At 45.6% G+C, this 19,721-nt stretch overlaps 1 protein-coding gene across 1 annotated transcript in view; it reads right to left on the reverse strand.

Annotated features, from left to right (window-relative positions):
* SLC1A2 (solute carrier family 1 member 2) overlaps nt 1-19,426 on the reverse strand; it is a 50,592-nt gene extending 31,166 nt beyond the window's left edge. The window contains exons 1-5 of the mRNA XM_069469818.1: nt 19,291-19,426; nt 17,360-17,512; nt 14,949-15,199; nt 9,763-9,931; nt 5,199-5,325 (exon numbers count right to left, since the gene is read on the reverse strand). Of these exons, the coding sequence (XP_069325919.1) occupies nt 5,199-5,325; nt 9,763-9,931; nt 14,949-15,199; nt 17,360-17,512; nt 19,291-19,420 (830 nt within the window). The 5' untranslated portion in view covers nt 19,421-19,426. The remainder of the gene's footprint in view (nt 1-5,198; nt 5,326-9,762; nt 9,932-14,948; nt 15,200-17,359; nt 17,513-19,290) is intronic.
* Nucleotides 19,427-19,721: the final 295 nt, after the last annotated feature.

The raw sequence follows: 19,721 nt of genomic DNA on the forward strand, positions 1-19,721 counted from the left end.
TAGTGAGGCTCCTGCCTGGGCCCATCTGGACACTTCCTTATAAAATCCAGTTTTACAAAGAACCCTGCTAAATCAATTTAGCAAGAATCCCCACCCTCAAAATCTGATTACCCTTGATATCGAATAGGGCTCCTCATCCTCCCCCAACCACAAGGTGATGTCAGGTCACCCTGGCCTGTCTTTAGCAAGAATCCCGTTGGGTTGGTTTAGCCAGAAACTCCCTGACCCCTGATGTTTCCTCTTGGTAATTTTCCATTCACAGCCCCCCCTTCTCCCCCAATCTCCCACACCGTGGCTATAAATTCCCACTTGCTTATGCTGTATCTGGATGGAGCCCAATCTCTACCCCCACTGCAAAATCCCATTGCTGTCTGTGGACTCTATTCTCACTGTGACGGTCCAGAATAAAGTCTGCCTTACCATGCTTCAACAAGTGTCATGGGATTTTTCCTTTAACAGTGTGGATGGATGGTGCTTTACTGGAATGGAGAATTGGAAGGGTAGACAGAGATTTTACTTCTCACTTTATATTTTTTTGGTGGTGAGATTATGAAAAGTTTTACTTTCTGTTTAAGTTTTTCAGATTTTGAAAAAATGTTTTAAAGAACTTTATAAGAGAATGAGGATATGAAAATTACCCCCAAATTAAGGGTTTTTCAGGCTTCTTAAAGAATTCGTGAACACAGAGATACAAAGGATATGGATTGAACTAATGATAGCAATGGTCATAACAAATAGCTATAATACTAATCCAAGTAAAATGCTCATACAGTTCCCAGCACATAGGAAATGCACTGTGACTATTGATCACAATCTTATGTAATTCTCACAGCAACCCTATGACGTGGATTCTACAATTATCCCATTTTACAGAGAGGATATTGGGGGTGTAGAGAGTGTCTAACCTGCCTAAAGTCACACACTTTGTAATAGGAGAATCATGGATTCAATCCAGTCTAAAGTGAGAAAGAAATTGATTCAGATACCACTACCACTTCCATACAACTCCACAACACTGAGCAAGTCAACCTCTGAGCTTAGTTTTCTCATCTGGCATATGGGCTAACAAAAACGCCTATATTAGGTATTATTGTGAAGAATACATGAGTTGATGCATGTAAAGTAATTGGAATAATATTAAGCATATGGCAGGAATTTGGTAAATTTCAGTTATAATTTAATAATAATTTCCTTGAAAATAAATGGGTTAATACATGTATAGTAACTGAAAAAGTGCTGACCATACAGTAAGAATTCAAGAATTATAAGTTATAATTTAGCAATAACTGTAATCTCCTAAATGTTACTTTTTTTGCTGTTATTACTATTCATAGAAAAGAATGCAAAAGAATTCTGATTATTTCACCTTTGAGGGATCACAGAGTGGTTGGCTGTTTTATCCAAAACCTGCAGGTTAACATCATTAGCAGAAAAGCAGTGGTCCCCAACCTTTTTGGTACCATGGACTGGTTTCATGGAAGACAATTTTTCCACAGACCAGGTGGTGGGGGGATGGATTCGGATGATTCAAGCACATTACATTTACTGTGCAAACCTCTCTGCTAACGATAATCTGTATTTGCAACCGCTCCCCAGCAGTAGCGTCACTGCCTCAGCTCCGCCTCAGACCATCAGGCATTAGATTCTCACAAGGAGCACACAAACTGGATCCCTCGCATGCACGGTATACAGTAGGCGGTCAAGCTCCTGTGAGGATCTGAGGCCGCTGCTGATCTGACTGGAGGCGGAGCTTATGTGGTGATGCCAGTGATGGGGCTCCGCTGTAAATGCAGACGAAGCTTCACTTGCTCACCCTCCCCTCACCTACTGCTGTGTGGCCCAGTTCCTAACAGGCCACAGGCTGGTACCCGTCCGTGGCCCCAGGGGTTGGGAACCACAGAACTAAAGAATGAAAGAAACATGTAGAACTGGCATCTGACGTCATGCAGCATCCTCCTGACTGTCTGGATGAGGCAACCAGCAGACGTCAGGAATCGCTCCGCGGTCTCATTCCTGCCTCCCAGCGGTTTTTCATCTCCTGGGATAGGACACTAAATCTTTAGTTTTGTTTTCAGTGACTAGGAAACTTCTTAACCCACACCACCATCCATGCCTTGGGAGAAGGGGGGCTACACTTTATCCCACTGACTCATCTCATTATTCCTAGAAGATTCCATTTCCTGCAAGAGTTTGGTAGAAATGACTCCAGGAAGGAATCAATACATTGCTCACGTCGTTGGCATCATGTTACAGAAACATGGGCTACGTATTTAGAGTAAGGTTGCACACTCTGCTAGAAATTATAGGAAACAAGGAAGATCCTAATATTTAACCAAGAGACCTATTCTGCTTTATGTATTATCATTGATTAAATTCCTAGCAGACTCAGATGGATCGGAAGGACTTAAAAATATTTTTTAAAGCACCACTGTGTTATCTTAAATCTTCATCCAAAAGAAATATTCAGAAATCTAACATTGCCTGGGAAGCTGAAGAATCGGTACAAGAATAAAAGAGAACATATTATTTTACTAGCATCCTTTCTGTGTTTTAAAAGCACCATAAAACAATGATCTGAACAAGCCAGGTCTATTAAATATGGTTCATGAAATCCTGAGGAACATCTCCGGGATCTGAAATGCTGGCGCTTTCAGCTACCCCACTCATTCCTGCAGTTTTAGTAAGAACTGACTACAGGCACATCACTGCGTTTGGTTCTGTGGAGATGAAAAATAAGTCAAGAACAGATTTTCCGCCATATGATGTGGGGTGTGAGGCAGGGAAAGGAAGAAGACAAAAACCAGCTAGAATGTCAGTGGAAGGCAATGGAAGGCACCCAGGGAGAGCTGGAAAGGGGAGAAGGTGGCCGGGCAGGGGACATGCAGAGGGCAAAGCACAACCTAGAGTTCCTGCGGAAAATAGAGCACAGATGGGACTTGCTGTGACAGTGGTTTTATTTTTTTCTAAGCAGACAGACAGGACCATCCTAGGAGTCTGAAACAGATGCGTGGGAAAAGCTGTCTGATAGAGACGGGACCCCAGGAGTTCCAGTGACTGAAGGTGACACAGCTTCCTTAATGAGGAAGTGGAAACTCATGCTTTTTTGGGCTGCCTTAGATTTTAGAACCGCTGACTATAGACATACACAAAATAAAGTGGAGACGATATTGCTTAGACCAATGGCCCCCAACCTTTTTGGCACCAGGGACCGGTTTCATGAAATTTTTTGATGAAAATTGGGGTTGGGGGTGGGGGGGCGGCAATGGAAGGAGACGGAGCTCAGGCAGTGATAGGAGCGATGAGGAGCAGCTGTAAATACAGATGAAGCTTCAGTTCACTTGCCCGCAGCTCATCTCCTGTGGTGCCCCTGCCTGCCCCTCCTAAGTTTCATGGAAGAAAATTTCCCAGGTGAGGTGGGGGGTTGGGGGGCTGCCCTAAAGGGTAGAGGTTCTGGCCTGGGGGTTGGGGACCACAGGTTTAGGCAATTGAAACAAAAAAACTTATCATTTATGCATCAAGGATTTTGATACCAATATAAACTCCAGCTATTCCTTTTCTTAGGTAAATAATCTTAGCAAGTTAATTCACCTCAATGAGCTCCAGTTGAATTTTCTATAAAATGGGAGTAATAAATAATACCATCTTTGCAGGGTTGTTGGGATTACATTTGATAGGTATTAAGCACATTTCATGGCTCTTGACAGGTAAAAGGAAATACATAAATGAGAGCTTTTATTCCATTAATGATCATGATGATGTTAAAAGAATCACAATTTAGTGTCTCTGGACCACAGTTTTCTCTTTTGTAAAACCAGAGCATGAAACCAGATTTCCAAGAGCACTTAGACTTCCAGTATATCCTCTGCAATTTCATTTTTGTGTGCATGCCCTAACAACTGCCTATTTTCTCTTCTATAGAGTCATGAGTAACCCATGTCTAAGACATTGCTTTTGGACACCAGAATATTGGAGCAGTGGTTCCCCCACACTCCCTGGGTCATGCCATGTCCCTGGTAGCTTGGATTCATCTTTGTATCTCTAATACTGTTCATCTTCAGTATTGCTGATTGGTTTTCCAAGCTTGTCTCTTTTTCTTTTCCTCCAGGGCAGGGATCAGCAAACTTTTTTAATGTAAAGAGCCAGATAGTAAATATTTTAGGTTTTTTGGGCTATATAGTCTCGGTGGCAACTATTAAACTTTGTAATATGAAATCAGTCACAGGCAATATGTAAACAAATGGGTATGGCTCTGTTTCAATTAAATTTGATGTATGGGCACTGAATGTGAATTTCATATAATTTTTATGTAACATGAAATATTATTCCTCCTTTGAGGTTGTTTTTTAGTCATTGCAATGAATTAAACATTTGTGTCCCCCTCACATTCATATGTTGCCCCGTGCAGTGGTGTTAAGAGGTGGGCCATCTAGGAGGTGATTAGGTCAGGGGGGGTCTACCCTCAGGACTAGAATTAGTCCTCTTGATAAAAGAGGCTTGAGGGAGCCTTTTTGCCCTTTCTACCATGTGAGGACACACATGAAGGAGTCATCTATGAAGAATGGGCCCTCACCAAACACCAAATCTGCTAGTGCCTTGATCTTTGACTTGCCAGCCTCCAGAATGGTGAACAATAAATTTCCATTATGTATAAATTACCCAAACTATGGTACTTTTTTTAGAGCAGCCGAAATGGCCTAGGACAATGCTCTTGCAAAAAAGACCCTGGAGAGCTTTCTCGCTCTCTTTCCAATTGGAGGTACAATAAGAAGTCAGCCATCTGCAACCTGGAAGAGGCCCTCATCAGAACCCGACCATACTGGCACCCCGATCTTGGAATTCCAGCTTCCAGAACTATGAGAAATAAATTTCTGTTGTTTATAAGCCATCCAGCCAATGCTACTTTGTTATAGCAGCCTGAATTAAGGAAGACAGACATAAAAACCATAAAACCTATTCTCAACTTGCTGGTCCTATAAAACAGATGGCTGATCAGATTTGGCCCAAGGGCCATAATTTGCTAACCCCTGTTCTAAGGGAAGCACCAAGAAAGAGATTTTCATCCTTTTCTCAAAGTCTTTCTGGAGTGCCATGATTAGTCCATGCCCACTCTTTCCTGCTCGGAGGGCTCCAGCATCCTCTGAGGACCCCAAGACCTTCTCATACCCCCACAAAGAGGAAATAAGAACAAGTCCACTTACCACATGATCATGATCACTAACTTCATTACGATCTCATTCAAAATGTTGAAGAACTCCACCATCAGCTTGGCCTGCTCGCCCATCTTCCCCATGGCAATGCCAAAAGCAATGAAAAACCCTATCAGACCTGTTGGGTGAATCACATTACACAGAAGGAAATTATGAAGTAAGTATTTCTTTCCCCTCATTCTTTACCATTCCCGACCTACAGAGCCACATTCTCACGGCTGGTTACCCTATGAATTAGGTATGAAAAGAAAAAAGCATTTTATTTCACACTGAAAGTAACTTTTCCCTGGATAATTATGGCTTTCCTTAACATTTTCCACACAAGCAAGTTAAACTGCAAACTGTGTTAGTTCCCTGAAGAAAATGAATTCATTTTCACTCTAAACTACAAGGTGCTGTCTTCTCTCTCCCCTCACTTATGAAATCATGTGAAACCATGTGTAAGCAGATTCTGTCATTACATAGATTAACACGGCTTGGAAAGGCCTGTTGGGACTTGGGGATTTCCATGCGAACTTTGGAGCCAATATTGGAATAGCAGAGACCAATTAGCCAATAAAGTCTTTGCTAGGGTTATGTCTAGATTGTTCTGATGTTATCCCAAATTAATACATGGCTGGTATGTTTCACACTAGAAAAATCTTAAATGTGAATTTTTTTTTTTACTGCTGCGCACCTAACATGAGGCGGAAGAGGAATGTTGAATAATCAAATGGAAAGCAATAAGAAATCCAAGACAAGTTGGGAAACTCCAAAGTACCCAGTTTGTTTGAATTTAGCCTATTATTTATGAATTTGTCATCATTCATTTAGTGGTCAAAATGCTAAGAATGCTTCTTTTTAAATTTTATTTATATTTTTCAGGATCATAAAGACACCATGGACTTCATTGTCAGATTTTGAGAGTTCCTAGCCCTTCAGCCCTCTTTTTCCTTCACTTGATAACCTTGATTTTTATCTACGTTCACCCCTACGCCAGCCTCCAGGTCAATCCTAACCCCAGGCAGGAAGCATTTGAGGAGCTTGGATCCCGCCCTCTAATGTCAGCATCAGATTGTGCTAGGCCTTGGACTAATTCCAATACCCAACCTTAGGTCTTATTTCTGTGTGGCTTTGACTCATCCTGGTGCCCAAGGGAAGTTGCCCTATACTTTAGTTCCTCCAAGGATAAGCCTGGCTTTTCTCTTCTCTATGTGCCAGTTAGTCCTTTCTACCCTCCCCTCTTAGTATCACACCCTCAGCCCTGGAGTCTCCCCCCAGCCCACGTAGGGACTGGGCACACTGTGTGCCTGGGGGCTGTCTGGATTTCTGAGTGCCAATCACCATGTGCTTCCTGACCCATGACCAAGTATTGCCAGTCTTGGAGCCCCAATTCTAACTACTTGCATGGACCATAAATCAGTGTTGCTACACCCTTGGCTACAGGAGTTTGCTTGCCCACTTGACTTTTTCTCTGACCCTAAAGTACAGGCCATCTTCTCTTCCCTCCCCCTCCCACCTTTTCTCCACACCTACCCTGCCCCAGTTTGGCAGGATTAATTCAGTTCCTCCCTATTATATCCGGTTTCCCATCGTGTCTAGTTATGCTTGGATTCTTGACCTGTAGCAGGTAAATTATAGCATTATAATTTGATTCTCTTAAAAGGGAGTTCTTTCTCTCTGAACCTGTGACTTTACTCTTTCCCCAGTCACCTAACCCACTCACCTGTCTACACCAAGGACATATCACCCCAGATTGTTTAATTATCCTTTGCTGGATCCTTTCTCTCTACAGCAAAAAGACTCTGGCACTTGCACTCAGGATTGTTAATACCTGGTATTTAATATCTCCCCTTTTAGCTCTGAGCCAGAAAGCTTGACAAATAACTTCACAGGTGAGTTATTGGCCCAGGAAAGTTAAAAGCTTAGTGAAGATTAGATCCAGGACAGAGTGGGCTAGTTCTGTAGTAAGGTATGAAATCAATTTCGGGCTATTCATAAGTCCTTCTTTTAAGCCCATGGGGAAGATTTCGCTACGTGGGTAAGAAGAAAGAATCAGTCTGAATATTATGGCTGGGAATAGCTGGGATTACTTGGTTAATTCCATTTACAAAATTTTAAGGGAAAATACACAAGGTCTCAAGCTCCCAAAGAACTGGAACGAAAGAGCTTCCCTAGGTGTCAGCAGAAACTGGCTGTATCTGAGTGCAAGAAGTAGGTTTTTAAATGAGAAATTGGAGTTGATTTAAGCAGTCTGGATTAAGGTGGAGACCAGAATTGGTTCTGGAGTTTTCTTAGGGGAGAAACAGGTCCTTACAGAAGTGGGAGGCCAGGGCTAGGGTTGTGTCTTCACTTATTGCACGCTTAATCCTGGGGACTTTCCAAAGTCAAAAAAAAAAAAAAACAGAAAGACAGAAAAACAAAACAACCAAAAAAGGCCACCATCTCTGCCTTTGGAAAATCATGGAAAGAACCTTATTTCAGCCACGATTTGTAAATGGGAAGTTTCTCAACAATCTAACTTCCCTTGGCTTTCCAGTGCCTCGATCTGCACTTGGATGGAAACCCATGTTCAGCTGGTTATTTCCCTCTGTAAACATTGCCTAACTGAAATCGCTCACTGGAACGGGGGTGTTTCATGTGAACAAAGCCCTCTTAGACTTGGTCACTGGAGTTGAGAGAGTAGTGAGTTGTGTTGAAACTCCCAGTACAACCAAAGGTCATGTGACGTCCTAGAATCCACCAAGACTCTGAAAACGACCAGGAAAGTCTTTGAATGATTCACTCCAAAGCCCTGGCCCAATTGCTCAAGGCCTCCACCTCCTCCCGAGTATGAAGATGACAAGGACGGTAGAGTCTTCAGTTATGACCAAGCAGGAGGGACCAGGTGGGAGCTGGGAAGGTCCTGAAAGGGTGTCACAGACATCTGGGCAGAGATATCTGCTCACAGGTGAATGCTAAGGATATTCACAAAACCTCTTTCTCAGAGGAACTCTCCCTCTTTCTCCTCCATCCTTCTGCCTCTCACTTCCCACTGGTTGATTAGTAACAATGTTTATTGATCTTCCATTGGCTGGCAACCCGGTCAGCTTATCTCCTCCCTCACTCTCCCTTACGCAACTTGCTTCCTTTCAGGACAAACAAGAAAGATCCGTTTCTGCTTCTCAGTGGCTGGGCAATGCTGCTCCCTCTACCCTTTCTCTCCACCATTCTGGAAGGGTAAAGAGTAGGGGTACCAAATGGAGAACCAACAAACAGGACACTCAATTACTTTTTGACATTCAGATCAACAATAAATACTTTTTTTTTTTTTTTTTTTAGTACTAGTACATCCCATGCAATATTTGGGACATAGACTAAAACATTATTTTTTATTTATCTAAAATTCAAATTTAACTGGATATCCTGTATTTTAACTGGCAACTCAACTAAGGAGACAAGAGCATTGGTATTTTAGGTGACAAAGGATAGAGAGGACCACTGAGCTTATCTATTTCTAAACAGCTGTCATCTGAGCTCTTAGAAACCTCACCTGGATGGATAAATATCATACATCCAGAGTCCTCATTCTTCTCAGGTCTTAGCCAAATGTCCCTATTTCTTGCCTTGGGGACACCATTTTGATGGTGGATGGGGTTATGGAGGGAAGCGGACCCACGGTGGGTCCGGGCAGGGAACTGAGCAAACTGTAGCCACTCACAGGATGGGAAATCTCTGTCCCCTGGGGGTGTTTCTTATGGAGCTCCTCAGCTCTCCCTCCCCTTTCATAAGGACCATAGCTCTATTGTGCTCTATATGCACTATCTCATTTAATCCTCACAACAGCCTACAAAACCGATGCCAATCCCATGTGCATTTTACAAACGAGGCTCAGAAGAGTGGAGCAACTTGCCCAAGGTCAGATAATCAGTAAGTGGTCCCCACAGGATCCCAGCCCCGGGCTGCTCTACTGCAGACTCTGGGATGGCACGCTAAGAAGGCACTGGGCTCAGGGAAAGGGCTCCCTGGATCCCAGAAAGTTAAATAAGATCATCTGTAAAGCCCCTTTGCACCTGCTCCAACAGTTTACAGGCCTGGTGGCATTGCATTTGTTTACAGACTGTGAGGGCTCCGTGGCCCAGCCCCCACGCATCACACAGCACTGGTACACGGGGGCGGCTAAAAACAATGCTTAAGAAATGAAAGAAATGGATGTGTCACTTAAGAACATGGAGAGTCAGAGAAAATGACTTGCCAACACCACTCAGGGTCGGGGGACGTGCCTAGCGACCGAGAGCCCTCCGGGCGGCCATGTCCCCTCGTGGTCTCTCTGCCCCTCCCTCTCCCTCAATCGCTCAGCGCTCAGGCCGAGGGACCCTGAACCGCTCCCCAGAGAGGACCTCCTGCTCCCCCCAGAGGGCAGCGGCGGTACTGTCTCCTGAGAAGGCGCGCAGGGGTGGGGGCCGTCAGGGAGCAGGGACCTCCCCCCCACCATGCCCTACCCCCATCCCCCCCCCAATGCCCTACCCCCTTCCCTGCCCCCATTCCCTCCCAACCCCCCCACCTCCCGCCGAGTCCCGCACCGCCGCTCGCCTACCTAGGACATTCATGCCGTCCTTGAACTCCAGGCCCTTCTTGATGACCATGGTCGTCTCCTCGGGGGCCTCAGTCATGGTCTCGTTCAACAGAGAGACCACCGCGCTGGTTGCATTGGCTTCCTCGTCGGACGCAGGTGCCACCAGAACTTTCTTCGTCACTGTTTGAATCTAATGGAGCAAGGGGGAAAAAAACGCATAAAGTTGAAATTTGATCTAAAAGGTCAAAAAAAAAAAAAAAAAAAAGTCTGTCCACTCATGTATGTTAAGGTTCCCAATATGTTGACAATAATTAAGAAATGCCAAAACAGGGTTATGAAAATTAGGGAATATTTTATGATTATGTTTAACAAAGTGATATTTTATTACACACAGGCAGTGGTTTACAGCTGTGCTAGTCACAGATAAATACAGTTTATAAAATTAATTTGTAAATGTATTATAAGAAGTGTGGTCCAATAATGGGATACAAGCTTAAAATTGGGGGATGGATGTCGTTTTCTTTCAGTTTCGTGATTGTAGTTCAGGGATAACATCAAACGTCTAACTTGGATGCTCTTCACAGTTGTGAGACCCAGTTGGATGGTCCCCGGCCCCTTGTGTTGGGCCCGGGGACTATTCAGGAGTAGGAAGGAGAGAGCCTTGGCAGGGGTCAGATCGGCCATGCTCGATTCAGCTGTTTCCCTCCCTGCCTGGCTCCTGTTGGACAGAGTCAACGCAGGCTGCCATCACAGGGGTCTGGGCTCCTTCCTGAGCCAGGGTGTGCTGGGAATCTCCATCCGGGCACCAGGTGTCCCAGCAGCCAGCAGCCACCATGGCAGGAGCATTCGCTCATATTTCAGATCCACATGAAAGGTGGAAAGACACACGCTCCTTCCGGGCAGTGATGCCAAGCCTTGCTCGATGTTCCCCAAGCATTTTTGTGCAGATGGCTCACAAGGAACCTCTCACACTATTCCTCGACGTTCATGGCAATGGTCCTATTTTTAAAGGTGCCAGGCACCCTACATGCAGAGTGCTATAAAAACCCACATTTGAGCTCAAAAAAACACCACCTCCAACGGCATTAAAATAAAACTCAACGCAGAATCCTAGAATGTCAGTGCTGGCACATAGTAGGCAACAGATGGCTGAACCCTGAATAGATGCGGAAGAGGATGCATGGGGAAGTCAAGTGACTTGTCGGACGTCATAGAGTTACTGGCAGAATTGGGACTTCAACTCAGATGACCTGACCTCCATTGAATTCCTTCCACTGCCTGAGCTGTATGTGAAACTATATGGACCCGATCTCGCCGCAGCTGGGCCCACGAGTAAGCAATGCTGAACTGCCCAGCTGTCTGTAATGGGACAGAAGGGAGGTCAGCATTCTCTGAAGTGAGGCAAGTGCCCTCTGTTCTGGCCTGGCCATGTGCGCTTGTGCAGGGAGAGAGGAAGCCCAGGGCTGGCTGTGAGAGGGAAGAACAGGCAGCTCCCTGGCCCCTTCATCTGGGCAACACTGGCGTGAAGAGAGAATGTAGGAGTGATCAGAGGGAAAGTTTCTGTGAACAACGGAGTCACGTTTCCAGGAAAGAAAAGGGAGCCAAGCTGACTGACTGTCCACCTATCCTGAGAATGCTATAGAAGCCAAATCTTGGGTTAAAGGAGTAATGCTCATGGACCTAAAAAAGTGGTGGCTGGCAGGATCAGGCAGGAGGCCAGGTGCTACGGGTTTTACATCTAATATCTCATGTCAGTAGTAACCAGAACTGTGGAAAAGACGTGAATACTGCACCACGGGGCTAGTTCTCTGCCCGAGTTCCGGATTCACAGCACTGTTTGGGCCGGACAGCTCCATCTGGGTGCTGTCTCATTCCATTTTGTGCAGCTGTAACAGAGTACCTGAGACTGGGTAATTTATGATGAACAGAAATTAATTTTTTCACAGTTCTGGAGGCTGAGAAGTCCAAGATGAAGGCACCAGCATCTGGTGAGGGCCTTCTTGCTGCCTCAACACATGGCAGAAGGCGGAAGGGCAAAGAGAGCAAAAGATGCCAGACTCGCCCTTTTATAGAAGCATAAATCCCACCCATGAGATGTCATGGCCTAATCACCTCTTAAAGGTCCCCCTTTTTAATACTGTGACAATCGCAACTACATTTCAGCATGAGTATTGGAGGGGACCAACATCAAAACCATAGCAGGTGCCAACTCCAGTCTACCTGAGCACAAGCCACCATTGTCATCTCTCACCTTAAAACCTGCAAAAGCCACCTAACTGACCGACCCACCTTTCTTCTCATCTACCGACAATCTATGGGTAAGTGGCTACCTAAGGCTCGATCTATATCCATAGCTGCCAGATTTTTTAAAAAAATAGAAAAACAGTCATCTTTCTGCCTAAAACTCTCTTAGTTTAGAAACCCAAATCTGACCCTGGCCCACCAGGTCCTGGCTGGGCTGGGTTTCACTTTCCTCCACTGGCTGCACTCCCATGCTGGCCCCACACCACCTTCTGTCTCTCCTCTGAACACACTAAGTACTTTAGGGCCTCTGCACGTCTGTGCCTCTGCCGAGAATGCTCTTCCCCCAGGTCTTCCCGGGCCTGGCTCGTTCTGCTCCCCTGTCATCTCAGCTCAAACATCTCCCCTGGTTACCACCCAGTCCCTCATCCTGCCTTTCTTACTGTCTAGGTCCCTTGTGTGTTTCCCCGATGTTTGTGGTGGGCTAGCTCCCTCCCCTTGAAGGTAAGCTCGCTCCACAGGGCAGGGGCCTCGTCTGTTCCATCCCCTGCAGCATCCTCGTGCAGAGCGCCGGGCAGCCGTTCATGCACACGAGTACTGGCTCAGTGAACATACAAAGATCACTGAATTTTCTGGAAGAAAAGAACACCTGTGGTCCCTATTACTGGGCTTGATTTAATGCTGTCAGGCCACACTTTATAGCCGGTTACTCTCTTGGAAACTCACCTTGGTTCAGTGTCAGCCCTAAATAGCAAGCAAGAGGCCTCCCTTCTCTTAAAGACACAGGGACCCTGCCTTGGGCACACCAGGTCCTGCCACCTTGGGGGAGGCAGCCTATGCTCTGGGGACAGCTCATTTTCCCTTTTACATCTTTATTTCTAACTCTGGTCAGGAAGCCCCCTTCGCTTGAGAGAGTAATTTTAAATCACTTCCAGCTGTACCTCATGGACACAGGACACCTCTCAGGCACCCTTTCTGTCTGGGAATGCCACATCCTTTTATACAGGCCTCCTCTCCTCCAGTCCTCTTCAAGGCTCTCCTTGTCAGGCTTAAGGAATGCACACGCTCCCTCACCCTGTGCTAAAGGATTCTACACTATTATTCTTCAGATTGTCTAAACCCAAAAGACCTTACCCTGAGCTTATTGGAGAGTAAGGCTCAGTCCTCATAGGGATTTTGGCAGTGGAGGGGTGAGGTCAGGACCAGGGTGGGGCAGGGAAAGTCTCAGGTCTCCATCCCCGTGTCACAGCCAGTGTCCCCTGCCGTGGGCAGCTCTATGCAAAGATTGCCCATTTACCAGAGAGGTCACTGAGAGGGAGCGTGGCTGACTCCACAAAAGCTCCCTCCAAGACCAGAGCAAGAGCTCTGGAAGCCTGCCTGCTTCTTGGTCTTGCCTTCTGGACTGAGATTAAAGGTATCTCGTTTTTGCACAACACGCCATAACCAGGCACAGAGCCCAAATCTGCCCTTCTTGGGCCCTCCCATGCTCCCCCTAGCCCATCTCCCACCAGCTCAGCTTCCAGAAGCTATAGTTCCAGAGCACTCTTTCCAAAATGTCAAGAATAGACTTGGCACCCAATTGCGTCTATCACTCCAAAGCAAGTAAATTATTTTCCTAAGCAGGCTGGCTGCAGGGTGAGCACCTTATACAGAGGCAGCCCAGCAAGCACCCCCTTCTGCGACCTGTTTCTATTTGTTCCCCATCCAACTTCCCCTGCCTGGAATGGTTTCCTCAATATAGGGTCATGCTACATGTGCCACCAACATGGCATTTAAAGTCAGAGAACATAACCTAACTCAGAGCAATCTGGGCTCAGCAGTGGTTGACAAGTGCATTTGGAGGCAGCTGGGAATGCAGACTTTTCTTCTACCTGTTTCGAAAGTTCATTCTTCTGCGATTCCCTGGAAATGCATGAAGGAGGCTCCTTGGTTCTAGCTTAGTCCCCACCTGGGCCACTGGGAACTGAGGTGTGTTCTAACCTCAGCTGGCCTTGGGGCTAGAAAACAGGCTAGTGACTGGGTGTAGGCAGCTAACTCAGTAGTTCCACCCCACAGAATCATCTGTTTTTAAAAATCACAGGTTTAAAAAAGTACATATGCATGTATGCAGTTGGTAGGAAGATATATTGCTACAAACTTTTGTTGTGTCATTTGGCAACATCCAGCAAATGCAAAATATAAAACTTTTTATTGGGACATTTTCATTTCTAGAAATTTACCCTTTAGAAATACTATGCAATCATTGAAAAAAAGGGAGAGATGACTGTAAAACACTGTTAAATGAAAAAGCAAGTGCAACATGGTATGTAATCCCTTGGGCTGAATTCTTTTAAATATTATGCACACATGCATATGTGGCAAAGAAAATATATGAGAGGAAACAAAATTCTCAAAATGAATAGCTCAAGAGAAGGGGAGTGGGAGCTTCTGATTTTTACTTTATGTGCTTTTATACTATTTAAATTTTTCACAATCTGCATGTATTACTTCCACAATTTAAAAAAAATACCCAAGCCCCGGCTCCATCTTAGAGGTTCTGATTCTGTAGGGCATTCATACTTTTTAAAAGTGCCACATGTGGTTTTGCTACACTGCCAAGTTTGAGAACCGCTGGGTACTCTAGAGGGTTGTGGGCAAGGCTGATGAAAATGTGCCTGTGGACGACTCAGAGGCAGAAACAAAAAGGAAAGGAAGAGATATAAGACAAAACAAGGGGGGAAGATACCAGAGCAAGAAGATATTTAGTGAGCTGAACAAAAGAGGGAAGGTTTAAAAAAGCAAAAACCACGAGATTCCAATCCCCAAATCCTGCCCCAGACCGCCTCATACAACCCCTGGGCCTAGACAAAGATAATTAAATATTAAGAAAATTGCTACCCAGAGTTGGTTTGTTGAAATAGTCTCTTACTTATTACCTTGATAACTTAGAAGACTGGGGAAGAGGGAACATGAGAACGTTGGGTTACCTGTTGAAAACAGGCTTGGACAAGGTTTTCAGGGAAGAGATTTCGAATAAGGTCCAGGAAGGCGTCCAGGCTGGACACTTCATCGTTCTTCGTCCCGGGCCCCAGCTGCTTCTTGAGTTTGGGATTCCCTGGGTGGATAGCCAAGACCAGGATGACCCCCAGCACGGCCGCAATGATGGTCGTGGACATGTAATACACCATGGCTCTCGTGCCCAAGCGGCCACTGGCTTTAGCATCCAGGCCTGACAACCCTGGATTGAAAGAAATCCAGATGGATTAATGCTATTATGTTTGTATTAATGACCCATCTCTACATATCTGTGGCCCATGCCTTCATATTACTCAAATGCATTAATGTTTAATTAAACCTCCTACTATGGTCTCTCCTGGTGTCCACGGGGGATTGGTTCCAGAGCCCCTCAAGTCCCTTATATAAAATGGCATATTTGCATATAATTTATGCAAATCCTCCCATATACTTTAAATCATCTCTAGATTACTTATAATACCTAATATAACGTAAATAGTTGTTATATTGTATTTTTCGATTTGTATAATTTTTACTATTATATTATTAGTTTTTTTTTCCCCCAAAACATGTTCCATCTGCAGTTGGTTGAATCCGCAGATGTGTGACTCTCGGATGTGGGGGGCTGACAGTATTGAGTATTTTTGCTCTGTCTCACAGTTTGTAATCCCATTTTCCATGGACATCTTCAACACTCTAGAGAACTGCGAAGAGTTGGAGATTACCCGGTTCAGAGTTTACAAACGGTCTGTGACAACTTTTTTTGTCAGTCTGCAATAGCAAGTTAAAATCCAGTCGAAGATATTCCATTTTTAATTCTGAGATTACGTCCCGTTTGCTTTTTTGGTCCTAAGGTATCGTTTCTTTTAAGAAGTGATGGTGCCGGTACATGCTAGTTTTTTCTTGTCTGTTATCTTTTTTTAAATGTCCTCACTTGGGAAAATAAAAAGCTGGTAGCTCTATGTCATGCTCGAAATGTCTTTCGAATACATTACAAGAAATTCAAATGGAGAATCTAAGAGTAATGAGTGAGCACAGCCCTCTCATCTCCCTGAGCTGAAGCATAACGAAGACACACAGTTCCCAGCCTCACATGGGGATTAGAGACCACCCCGTAAAGCACCCCGCCGGTGGTGGGCACTTCGTCTCTACTGAGGGAGTGAGAGGAAATTCCAAGCAAGTCACAAAAACTCCAGCCTCCATTGGGTTTTTTTTCTAGTTGTTTCTTCATTTTGTCCACTTCCTGGTTTCAGTTCCTGCTTTTAGTAGACAGAGAGATTGAACCGCTTTCTGGAGACCAGTCCTTTTTGCCATGGGAGAGAAGGTTATTGACGTGAGCATCACTGAATTAAGCTAGCCCGTATATGACCTACTTTTCTTTTCAGCCAGAAGTCTAATTCTAGCCATTGGGAGCTCGTTTCCTTACCAGGTTGGCCAACGTGCAATCTGTTAAACAGGCTTGGAGAACATTCTGTCTGGTTTGGAAAGGAGCATTCAGGGTAAAGCACAGCTTCACTCAATCTAGGGCTGAATGATAAGATTCCACTTAACCCCTGAGTGCCTGATCCTGAGTCCCAGCATTTCAGGTCACTCGGGTCACTGGTCAACCCGCTGAGGCTTTGTGACAACCCAGCGTACCATCTGAATCTCTTGGGGTTACTGGAGCTTCACTTTCTTCACGAAGTGGTCAGTCCAGAGGGGCAACTTCTCAAGGTGATCTCTCTGGTTGGCACCCAAATATGGACCAAAGCCCAGCTTCCCACCCTTCACTCGGACCGTAGTCTCTAAATGACACCAATCGATACCCTGTTTGAGCAGTATTATTTGGTAAGGAGGGAACTACCAGTATAATCCCATGGAGGGGGCTAAAAATTTTTTCAAATAAAATAATTAATTCTTTTAGCCAAAAATAAGTGAGCGTGATGCCACACACTAAGGGGAGCTTTGTTTTGAAAAACTCAGAGGGCTTTCATATGTACCATTTCATTTATTTTTAATGCCAACCTTTCTCTATGCCCAATTACACAGTAAAGATAGTTTCCTTTTCCATGTTTTACCTTTTTCTGTTTCTGAAAACAAGTATAATTTACAAAATTGAGAAAAGTGTACGTTAAAAATTAAAATCACTAGCGGTATCATCACTTGTAACAGGGGACTATGTTTCCTTTTTGTCTTTGGTTGTCAGAGAGAGAAGCCAATGGATGGCAAGCTTTTTTTCTTTGGCATTGATTATACCCATTTTAGAGACAGGAACACCAAGGCTCAGAAATGAAATGACATAGATGACCACATTCACTCAACTGCCTTGAGATTCTGCAGTCAATCCAAAAGCCAGAGCAGGAATATGCCCCACGTTAGCCAGGCACCAGGAAGGTGGTCTTACCTGTGATTAAGCTGGAGATGATCAGAGGGAGAATGAGCATTTTTAGCATCCTCATGAGTATGTCTCCCGGGAAGGATATTAACATGACCACATCAGGGTGGAGGGGAGTTGCCAAGCGAAGAAGCCCTCCACATACCGCCCCCAGGATGACACCTAAAAAGGATGGGGAAAATCTGAATTGATTTTCTGCCCTCGTCAGATGAATAGCTCTAAGGACTGATTTCAGTGACATTGACCTTTCTCCTGCTTCCGCATTATTAGATGATGAATAACATGTAACGAGAACAACATTAGATAAGTGATGCTGATTTTGATGACTAGCAAGAGAACATTCTGTACCTCCAACCATTCTAAAACGCAGCACCAGGAGCGCCAAGGAGAACCCTCTCAAGGGCCTGGCCACTTGACTCCAACTTCTTGGAGGATATTGTCTACTTGGAGCCAGAACTGTCAGTAGAAATAACCCATAGCACCAGATGTTGCTTCTCCGCCCAGCCCAGGCCTGCCCATGTGGCATGGCGTTTAATGCACGTTTTGTCATTTTAACTGGAGGCCAGATAAAAGGATTGACCAAGCAAGGGTGAGTTCCATTTTTTTTTCTTCCCATTTACTTTCTTTGGCTTCATCCTCAAGGCTTGTCCTTGACTACTATGTTCTTATATATAGTCTTTAGATCGCTGATCTTATAGGAAGCTCTAAAACTACGTAATTTGGGAGGAAACAATTTAGGCAGAGATGCTGGCAGGAACCTTTCACTTTACAGACTCAAAGATCCCACAAGGAAAACTTCAGATCTCTGCAAACAGGCAGCTGACATAAAAGGTCCTTGGGGAAACCACAGGTCTGGTCACAGCACCATTGGCCGTAGGGAGGGAGGCAGTTCCTAGGGACATGGGTTATGGTGTTAATTTCTGCGGTTGTGGAAGGAGTAAAGCCTGAGCTTGCTTTCTTCTACAGGTGAAAATCGTACTGTTCAACTTCCTCAAGTCCTGTGATGAATGAGATCTGCTTGCATGGAATAAACCCTTGAAAACCCCCGGCATGCCTGCGGTTTCTTATCAGGTGAGCTGAGCTGTGGTGGCTGCCGGTCCTACCCTGGGCCTCTGGCATCATGATGTCTGGCTCAGAGCAGAGGCAGGGGATGGAGAGTGTGCAGGCGGGTGGGGAGGAGGAGTTGTTCATCGCTTCTCTGTGCAGCCCAAGTGAGAGCTGAAGAGCAAGAGAGGGATTGAGAAAGGAAATGGTGTGGTTGTCATTACAAGAAACTGCACCTTGCCCTGTTTTCAATAAACCCTGGTGGAAAACCTGAGACTGAGATTGCATCAACAGCCCAAGGGCAGCCAGAGCCTAGGTGAGGCGGGAAGGAGGGGAGGAATACTTGCCGGTTAGAGCTGGACCAGACCAAGGCACCGGCACAAGCCTCTTCCACAGTGACCTCATTAGCTAACGTGCCCAGCTAATCCAAAGACACATGACACATCTGGAGAAGGTCCGACCCTGGGAACCATTTTAGTGGGGTTTTCTGCAACTTGTGTGTCTTACCTTGATGCAGGTAGTTCCCTAAATGCGGTCCACTGACCACCTGCTTTGGAATCACCTAGAAGGTTTGCTAAGATGCAGATTCCAGGGTCTCACTTCAGAAGGCCCAAAGCAAAGTCTCTGTGAGTATGGCCTGGGAATCTGCATGCTGACACACTTACAGGAAACTTCTAAGCATAAAATTTGAGAACCATGAGAATCCAAAGGAGGAGAGCAAACAGCTAGAGCAGGTGAAGGGGGAAGATTCTACCACGGAAGCAGCGATGACCAGGCAGCCAGGGCCTTAGGCAGAGCATGTGGCTTCCTATGGGGTTGGAGGGCTGGCTGCCAGAACCAGCTCCCCCCCGAGAGCCAGGGGAGGGGAAGGGAGTTGGGGGGCGTCAGACACCTACCAAACACCGTCAGCGTGAGCAGGAGGTTCTTCCCCAGCTTTTCGCACAAGCGCAGGCCCAGATGCCGGTGCTTGGGCTCCTCCGAGGTGAGGTGGCTGTCGTGCATTCGCACTTCCACCTGCTTGGGCATATTGTTGGCACTGAAACAGAAGTGAAGGCAGAGATCAGAGACACAGGGCGTCCCCCCTGTGCAGCTTCAGGGACTCAGGTGGTAGGAGCCTCCCCAGGCACAGGTGGAATCTGGAACCATTAGCAGGAAAATAAAAACAAGAGTGTCTCAGGCCGCCCGGATTTCTAGTTCACCTATAAGCAGGATGGCAGGACCCAGCGAACACTGACATGCCAGGTGCTTTCATCCCCATTACCTCGGATCCTCGCAGTAAGGACAAGGAACCTCACCTGCAGTGGTAGGATCTTCCCCAGAGTTGCCC

This window comes from Eulemur rufifrons, chromosome 6 (assembly GCF_041146395.1).
Source record: "Eulemur rufifrons isolate Redbay chromosome 6, OSU_ERuf_1, whole genome shotgun sequence".
Lineage (NCBI taxonomy): Eukaryota > Metazoa > Chordata > Mammalia > Primates > Lemuridae > Eulemur > Eulemur rufifrons.